The sequence below is a fragment of the Chenopodium quinoa genome, unplaced genomic scaffold, assembly GCF_001683475.1.
Source record: "Chenopodium quinoa cultivar QQ74 unplaced genomic scaffold, ASM168347v1, whole genome shotgun sequence".
Taxonomy (NCBI): Eukaryota; Viridiplantae; Streptophyta; class Magnoliopsida; order Caryophyllales; family Amaranthaceae; genus Chenopodium; species Chenopodium quinoa.
The window spans coordinates 869,112-879,054 of NW_018745403.1; the positions used below are offsets into that span (position 1 = coordinate 869,112).

At 35.4% G+C, this 9,943-nt stretch overlaps 1 protein-coding gene and 1 pseudogene across 1 annotated transcript; one reads left to right on the forward strand and one right to left on the reverse strand.

The window, feature by feature from the left end:
• The first annotated feature begins 1,787 nt into the window (after positions 1-1,787).
• LOC110713085 lies at positions 1,788-4,103 on the forward strand (annotated as a pseudogene).
• Positions 4,104-4,425: 322 nt separating this feature from the next.
• LOC110713086 (metalloendoproteinase 5-MMP-like) lies at positions 4,426-5,883 on the reverse strand. The gene is made up of 2 exons (XM_021891549.1): positions 5,522-5,883; positions 4,426-5,001 (listed from the first exon to the last, which is right to left on the reverse strand). The coding sequence occupies exons 1-2, from the start codon at positions 5,881-5,883 to the stop codon at positions 4,437-4,439; spliced, it is 927 nt and encodes a 308-aa protein (XP_021747241.1). The 3' UTR covers positions 4,426-4,436.
• Between the last annotated feature and the right edge of the window lie 4,060 nt (positions 5,884-9,943).

Here is a 9,943-nt window from a genome sequence, read left to right on the forward strand (position 1 = left end):
TATCACATACTTTTATTATTCATTGACTAATTTATAATTATAATACTTATCAATCAATAATCTAACTATATATAACTGTAGATCAACTTGCATGGCACGGGACCTAACCTAGTATTTTACTATTTACCTCCCCATCCCTACTAGTAGTCTCTTCCTATCATATTTTAATATTTTTCATATTCTTTCCTCTTTACTTATACACACTTTTACTTTTTGTAGATTTTGTTTATTTAAAAACCACCACACTTCCATCATAAATTATGCTTTATCTCCAATTCATATTATTTGCAACGATTAGATATTTCCTACTCACACTTTATATCAAATTATTGCAAATAGTATGAAATAGAAATAGTAATATTCCTCCTAAAACTCCGTATTATAGAAATGGATCAAGTAATAAAATACGAAAAGAGTAACATATAAAAATAAAATTACTCATTTAATAGATTTTTGACCCACTCTAATTATTAGAGAATATGATACAGTTATATTGTCTAGTGACATACTCATAGACTCATAGTACGATAAGACTGATAGATAACAGTTACAGCCTTAGTTGGATTATATCGTTGCATTTGTAAAATAAAAAATGAAGTAGTTTATTTGAAATATTTTAGGGACTTTAAAAAAAAAATATATATATATATTTAGGGACAAAAAGAATAATTAAAATGAAAATTTCATAGCAACAAATTCAAAGTTCAAACGTTAAAATTGGCTAAGTAACAACCAAATCCTAATTCTATGTAACAAGAAAAGTGCGAGCGGCTGATATGTCTCTCCCACTATACTCAAAGGTTATTAGCATTACTGTAGCAGGCAGCCATAATCACTCATTTACTCAAAAAAAAAAAAAAAAAAAAAAAAAACACTGCCCGTTCTCCCTCCTCATTAATTTTTTTTTGGTGATCCCGAGGGCAAGCCCCAAGCCTTCATTAATAATATTCAGCAATTTATCATTTCCATTTTAAGGTATGTATACAGTACATAGTCATCCCATTTAATTTGCTTGTACTATACATTTTACAATTGTGTTAATTTTAGGTATACTTTTACCATTTTAATTTTCTAATGTCGATATATATAAACAGTATTTTATATGTCCTTTATTTATTAAATAATTTGAACTTTTACACTGTTTATATATATGTTTGATTAATTTTTTTGTGATATAATCTATATATTGATGTAGAACATCTATAAATATGATCGGTTTTATTTGAATATTATTCTTTTTCAAAAAAGAAATTTATTAAAAAACAGCCAAAGATATTAATGTGCAATTCCGATTAATAATAGTAATTGTGACAATTGAAATGAACGGATGAAATATAAAATTATAAGTTGATCTACACATTAATGGGGGTGCATGTGATGCTAAAAATACAATTCGAGTTAACAAACCAGGGATTTGGTTTTAGTACTAATCAATTTACTAATTAATTTTGTTCAATATAATGTTGTAGGGTTTTTAATTTGGGAAGATTATATATATGTTTCTCTTTCTCAAATGTGAATAAGATTATATGTAGACGGTGTCTTTACCATTACTAATTACATGACCATGTAATTGATTCATCTCAATAGATTACTATTCTGTTATTAATTGTTTTTTTTTTTTCTTTATGTTCTAGTCATTTTTAAGGAAAAAAAAACTAACAATAATGGTATTGCTTTTTGTTTGAGAAAGGAAAGTTTCAAAAATTTTGTATGATCGTATCGAATCAGCAGCACAATCAGCGTCAAGGGTGCACAACAGGACAAGTAACATAGAAGTATACAAGATGACTATAGCTAGAACCAAAGATTCATCATCTAGGTATTATAATTTTTTTTTTCCCATTATATTCTAAAATCCAGAATAATGAAACTACAATAACATGAAATTAATCAATTTTTCATCTTTTTACATCAATTTTCAGGTGTTCCAAACATACAATGCCACCAAATAACCGTCTATTAGTGTGTAATACCCCCTTCAAGTTGGACAAAGTAAGCATTCTTCACCATGTTTTATGATATAAATTTAAATGAAAATATCACTCATCATTTGAATAATTATTGTGACTTATTTTGGGCTATTTTCAGGGACTTCTAGCCAAAAAATCGGCCACAATAGCTTCCTTACTCGAAAACAACCCCTTCGAAGACCTCTCGGTCTTCTTCAACGAAATACCATCAGAACCCGTGGCCTTAGAGCTCATAGCAAGATTTTGCCATGGACTCCACGTCGAAATGACGAGCGACAACATCATCTCTCTCATTTGCTCTCTAACCATCTTAAGATGACCGAAACTCACTGCCCTAACAACTTACTCAACAATGCCATTTTATTCTTGAAACAAAAAATTCTTCCAAGTTGGGACCAAATTATAAGATCTTTAAGAGCATCACAGGGGCCCACATTTCAGCAGGCCGTTGAGATTGGGCTTTTGGATTTTTGTATAGAGGCCCTCACAGCCCATGTATTATCTGACCCAAATATCCTGGCCCAGCCCATTATGATTGAGTACACCAACGATAGTAATAACAACAGGCCCATTAGTAATAACAACAGTAATGTAACAAGGAGGAAGCTCTTTTCTGAAGGTGATCATTCTACTGCTTCATCAGATTCTGATACTTCAACGGAAGATATAACCTCATTGCCGGTGAAGATGTACAAACCAATCGTCGAGGCGATGGTACAACGACAGGTTCCACAAGAGAACATCGCCGGGTCCCTATTTCGTTACCTCAAGAAACATGCTGATGATAGTGAAGCAATTGAAGTCATAGAGAGACTTTTGCCTACTTGTACAACTAGTAACAAATACCCTCTCTACCCTTACACTCTCTTGTTCGAGATGCATGAATTGGCAACATCCTTAAAGGCGAGTTCAGAATGTGTGGCTTCCTTGGAAATTTGAATAGGTAAGGAGTTGTATCGCGCTACACCAGAGGATCTCCTTGCCTTGAACCTAGATATAGAGAGCCTAAAAAGGATACTAAAAGGGTTTTATGAGAATTTTACGGACCCTGATTCATCGAGTTTGGTGGCAGTGGCGGAGCTCATGGAAGAGTACTTGTTAGAGGTAGCTAAGAAGAGGAATATGGATGCTAAGAGTTTTACTGAGGTGGCAGAGATGGCAAGTTCGACATCAAATGTAGGGACTTACCGTTACTCGGATGGGATTTATAGGGCAGTGGACGCGTACTTGGATAAACACACGGAGTTGGGTGAGTTAGAAAGGGAAGAAGTTTGTAGGGTTTTGGACTTTCAAAAGATGTCATCTCAAGCATGTAATCACGCGGCCTTAAATCGAAGGTTACCATTGAGAGTGGTTGTACAAGTTTTGTTTGTGTCTCAGCTTCAACTAAGGGATAACATTAGTAAAGCTGTTGGAGGATGTTGTAGTAATAGTACTAGTAATGTAGAAGAAGGAAGCCGAAGGCGAATAAGCGAAGAGATTAAGCAAGTGGAGGACGAAGAGTGGGATGATTTTGATGATGATGAAGAGAGGCAAGAGATTAAGGAAAGATGTGTTGGTGAAAGGAATTGTTGTGTGAAAAAAGGTAAAAAGAAGGTGGGTTTTTGGAAGGGAATGAAGAGAAAGTTAGGGTGTATGGGAAGTAGTGATTATGAAACTATGTTTGATTGCAATTGCCAAACTACAAAGAGTAACAAGAAGAAGAAGAGAATTTAGGAGCAATTTAGTGGTTTTGCTATAGTTTTAATCTGCTAGTGAAACTGAGGTTTTTTTTGTATAATTTGGATAAACTTATTTTCGTGTTTTGATTTTGTTATTGTCATTACTAACCGAGTTATAGTTCGGATTTTTTTTTTTTAAATAAAAGTTTATATATATGGTTATAGTTGAAAAAAATGAGTTTTGACTCTTTAGAGTACTCTAATTTTGGAATGATATGAGCAATGTAATATGTACGCAGTATACTTAGATGTGTGAATGAAAGTTAGGTAAGCAGCAGATTTAAAAATCGCTTCCTCATTATGGTTAGCATTGTCGTAGTATACAAATATAAAATGAACTCAGTGTATGTGTTAACATTTTTTCTCACACATTGTTTTATTTGTTAATTTTATATGCAAGTCTACCTATTAGAACAAAGAATTGTGTAATGAAAATGAAGGTATATACAAAGTACTACAATAGCTTTTGCTCTTAAATTATTGTTTTTATTGATATAAAACATTGTCAATAAACTTATAATTTCTCTTGCCATTTTTTTTAAGAAAAAACAATGGTAAAGCACTTAGGGTGTGTTTATAAGAGACCTGATATATACATGTTATTTTAAATTCGATTGCAACGTTTTTGATAACACTATTTCATCTCCAAATATTTACAACGCCACATGCAAGTTTATTTAGACCTTAATAGTCGTCATTTGTTCTTTGGCATGCATATTGCATATATAAGCACCGACTCCTTTTAGTTTGGGCCATATAAGGCTTGAATGCCTTGAATGTCGTCTGGTTGGAGCTCTCTCCGCCTTCCGCCAGGTGCAATACCCGGATGCATCACAGCACTAGGGTCTGCACTATGGGCAAGTCCGAGAAGGTGACCGATTTCATGTAGCACAACGGAGTTTAGATCAAATTGATTTGGTCCCGGGTCTTCGCTCCAATCCTCCGTTGCATCATAATGTGACCGCCCATCTTCAGGATAAAATGAATGACCCAATACTCCTAGAGGACCGTCAAACGGGCGTCCATCCCCGTGATCGCCATTGAAAAACCCGAAAACCAAATTGGACTTGCTGTCCTCAGGCACTTCCTGAAACTGAAACGGGCTAACCTGTGCCCATTTGTTCAATGCAGCAGTTACTACGACTGTCATGTTCCCGGCTCCGGGTACGAGGGTCTTGGACAGGATTTGGAACGTTAGTTCGTACTCTGAGGATGGCCACTTCCTCCCTTTAAGAACATACAAGGATGTTTTGTTGTGTTTGTGTTGCATTGTATTCCTACCGTTGACAATGTCCGCACACCCACATCTACGGTATATATATGAATCATCCAAGTTAATTAATCAAAGTAATGTACGGAGAACGCATAAATTAAAACGTTACAAGGAAAATACAGAAATAATTCCGCGAAATTACAATTATACTAAGTAGCAAGATGTACTTCGTATATATGCAATACAATTATGGGTGTAAAGGGTTAATTCTTCAACTTATAAAAACAAATTAATTTCCAGGCTACCAAATATGCGTAAACATAAGGCTCGGCATACAAATTTCCCATCACTTTATTTCAATTTAAAAAATTAAGAATAAATATACGAAGTATATTTTTGCTGTATATATGATTTTAAGTTTTGTTTTTTTTTCCTAATATGTGTATGTTCAAAATTAGTAAATTACGTATATGTGCCCACTACCGGGTTATATTACCACATACATGCAGTTAAAATTGAATTTGATCTTTAATTTCTATTAATATGAAAGTAAAGGACGCTAACGCTAGCTAGTGTTACCTTAGAGTTTCTAGAAATATTGAAACACAACATACCGAGGTTTCATCATCTGTTTTACTGTGGCACCATCCAAATGTCCTGTTATATTTAGCCTGTAATTCCTTTGGTACGTTTTGATTGCCTTCTCGAGGCTCTCATCGAATAATTTATTATCTTCTTTAATAGTCAAGCTAGTAGTTACCTCATTTTGGGAAACATGATGGTTGTTGAGGTACCCAAGTTTTGTGAGGTACATTTTAAGCTGGTGAAGACCATCTACGTTTTGGCCCTTCTTGCAACCTTCTAAGCTCTTTAGGAAGCCGAAAGGGTTAGCGTTTTGTTTCGACTGGGTTGTGAATGGAACCAAAGTAAGGAGCAACAGTAAAATTACTGATAGAAGGTATTCTTTAATTGCCATATTTTGTGAGAGAAAATGTAACTAATTATTATTCTATGGATAATATGTTTAATTAAGAGATTAACAAACTATGGTACTTATAGGCGTGTAAAGCATGACTCTCGTATTAATAATATTACCAAATAGTATATTTGACTTAATTGATATTATCACAATATCACTCCATAATTTATCCTCACAGATTTCATGCATGTATTTAGCTCCACATCTTCATGATTTTAAGTAGTTTATTGTATGAGAAAATTCTATTCATTCTATATATCTTTGCACAGAATCCTCCTAGCTAGAATATATTTTAGCATTCATTCTTAGCTCTTTATGGATAACTGCTCTATCAATATCTAAATACTAAAGTAATCCCCATCATTATCTAAGGTTGTTAAAAGCTAACACAACACGGTAACCAGACACGAACCTAACACGAAATAAGCGGGTTTGGGTCAAGAATTCTCGACCTGCTTACATAATTGGATCAACACGAACCCGACATGAAATTAAATGGGTTAACTTTGGGTTGAAATTTTCAATCCGAAATCGACACGCATAACCCGTTTATATAAATGGGTTGAACGACAACCCAATAACCTGAACCCGACACGATTAATATATTAATTAAGTAGTAAAAAAACTGACTTTTTTTAATTCAAAATTTGTAATTTTGTAAATTACCTTGACACCTTTTATACTTTTTGGTATTTTTTGGCTGTTAATTTGGCGAGAAAATTATAATTTTCATCTTTTGTAAATTAAAATTTAATTTGGCGGTTAATTTGAGACAATTCTTATGTATGGTTATGTTGTTAAAACTACTAGCTTCAAACCCCTGTGGTATCTTTTGCTAAAACTACTAACTTTAAACTCTTGTAGTTACTTTAATGAATTAATGATGGTTTTTTTTCTTTTTTTATTTTTTATTTTTTTAATTGGATATTAATTAGTTTATTACATACTATGTGGGTAAAGGGTTACCCGGATAACCCATTTAATAAGCAGGTTAGGTTTGGGTCAAGGGATTTCAACCCATTTAATAAACGGGTTAGGATTGGGTCAAGGGTTTTTTAACCCGTTTAACATCGACACGAACATGAACACGACATGACACGACCCGTTTGACAACTCTATCATTATCCCCATAATACACATGTCATCATTTCAGAAAAAACTTTCTCGTCAAGAAACTTTGTTATTGTTAATTTTTTTTTAATTTTTTTTCGACAGATTTTTTTAAATTGGGTTATCAAAAAGGATATTATAAAAAAGGAAGAAGTTTGTTAAGATATCTAATAATTAATACTTTTGATAATAAAAAAAACAAAAAGTTTGTTACTAAACTTTGGATAATTACGTAATAGTGTACTACGAAGTATTAGCCCCCTTCACTCACCTTATTTTTGCTGAATAAATATTAATTTTATTGAACTTAAATTAATTTTGCTGAATTTAAATCATTTTTACTGAACTGAAATTAATTTTACTGATTCTTTATTATATTTCTTCCACTATAAATTTCCGACGGACACGAAAATCAGTCGAAAAATACGAAATTTCCGACGGATTTATAGTCCGTAGGAAATTCCCGACGAATTTGGAATTTCCGTCAGAAATTTCTGACGAAATTTGAAGACATCGGAAAAAATGTAATTTCCGACGATTTTATTCTATAGGAAATTTCCTACGGATTTTTCCGTCGGAAAATAAATAATTGTTCCGTCGGACATTTCCGACAGATTTTTAAGGATTTTCGATGGACTTTAGGTTTTTTTTTTTTAAAAAGAAATCCCAAAACCCTAATTAAGTGGTCAACCTCCCCTTGTCCTTTACCTATCATTTTACTTTCTCCTCTCTTTCTCTCTCTTCCCCCTCGTTCTCTCGCTGTTCTCCTTCTCTTTTCTCCCCCCTCCTTCTCTTTCTCTCTCTCTTTTTTTTTTTTTCTCCGTTCACTGTGATATTCTCAATGGCAACCCCCTATTATTGCTACGCACCAATGGTAACCCTCTTTTTTTGGATTATACAAAATGACACTACTTTTCTTTTTTCTCCTAAAGATGACATTAACGATGGTGTTTTAACATAAAATAGTCAATTAAAATTAACTATGGTTAATTTTTTTTTAATAATTAATAATTATAAAAATATTTATAAAAAAAACCCAAACCCTAGCTCTCCCAGCCACCAGCCCTTTCCCTACCGGCGCCAAGCACCCACCACCCCCGGCCGACGCTGGCGACGCCCAGCCTCCCTCGCCCCACCCTCCTCTCATTCCCTAAACCCGATGCCCCCACCCAGTCAATGCAGCAGCCTCACAATTCACACCTCCATCTCATTAGCCACAGCATCACTAGCCATATCCCACCGTCAATTAACAAGACGATCGGAGCCCAGATGCACAACTGTCCAATCAACATAAACAACAAACACCAAAGCAACCCCCCTGCTCCACCCCTGCAGCCCGCAACATCACCTTCTACAGCAATGCCCTGCCACAGGCGCATCCTAGCAGCCTCTGCTCGCCCCCCTTAACGCTGCAACAACAATGACAGCAGCACACGTAACAACAACCACCGATTCGCCACTTGCAGCAACCAATTTACCACTAATTCACCGCCCATTCACCACCAATTCACCGTCCACTCACCGCAAACAGCAATTCAGCACCCAATTACTACAATTTCGTATAATCCAAAAAAAGGGGGTTTACCGTTGGTGCGTAGCAATTGTAGGGGGTTACCATTGAGAATATCCCTTTTTTTTCTTCTGTCCTCCGTTCACTCTTCTCCGCGGGATGCTGCTGCCCCCCTGGAACGCCATACTTGCTACCGCCTCTTTTTCTATTTCGCCCCTTCTTCTCCCTTTCCCCTTCTTCTTAGTTCTCCTGGTCGAATTTTTGTGGATGAAATCAAAGGTTTATTTGGTGAAATTCAATAATGAAAACTCTAGAGTTTTCATGGTTGAGTTTCGCCTCATAAACCCAATTTTGAAGTTTTGTGGTGGAAATAAGGTAAGTATGTCTTTTTTTTTCTTTTTTTTTTTCTTTTTTAAATTTTGATTTTTATCTGGTTTCTTGTTTTGTCAGGGTTTGTGTTAGGGTTCGATCAGAGTTTAGATTAGGTGGGTGGATCTGGGTTAGGGTGGGGAAGTGGTGGTGGTGGTTTTGGTTTAGGTGAAGTGGTTTTGGTTTAAGTGAAGTGGGGGTGTTGGTTTCGGTTGTAGGGAAGTGGTTTTTTATAATTTTTTTTGTAATTTTAAATTGCGAAGTGGAGGTGGCCGGTGGTGGCGTGGGGCAGTGGGTAGGGGGGCTGGTGGCTGGGTAGTGGGTATGGTGGTTGGTGGTGGTTTGGGGCAATGGTAAGGTGGATATGGGGGCTGGTGGTGGCGTCGGTGTGGGGTGGTGCGGTGGTTTTTGTTTTCACTACTAGAAATAGGCCAAATTCCGACGGACATGTATTTCCGTCGGAAATATCAGAAATTCCGACGGAATTTGTATTCTGTAGGAAATCCGTCAAAAGTTTCCGACGGAATAAAATTCCGTAGGAAAACTAAGGCTGTTCCAACGGAATATTCCGTTGGAACAGTAAAGTACCAACGTAAATAATATCCGTCGGAAATTTCCGACGGATTTTATCTGTCGGAACAGTAATTTTCCTGCAGAAATCAAATCCGTCGGAAATTTCCGATGGATTTTTCCGAAATAATTAAAAAAAACAAAAAAAACCCTAAAACACTTTCCCCCTCTTTCTCCCTTCCTTTTGTGCGCCTCGTTCTGTGCGCCTCATTTCTCTTTCTCTCTCCTCTCCTCTCCTCACTCATTTCTCTTTTCTCTTCTCTTTCTCTCTCTTCTCTTTCCTCTTCTCTTTCCCCTTCTTTCCATCAACGAACCAGAGTTTTTGTTCATAAAATCATAAAATCAGATTTTTTGTTCGAAATTCAAAAAATCAGAGTTTTTATTCTCTATTTTTGTGCGACATTCATAAAACAGAGTTTCGATATCGGTCAACCAACATCAAAAACAACAACGGCGCATTCATTAACAACTACGGCCAACCAACGTCAACAACAACAA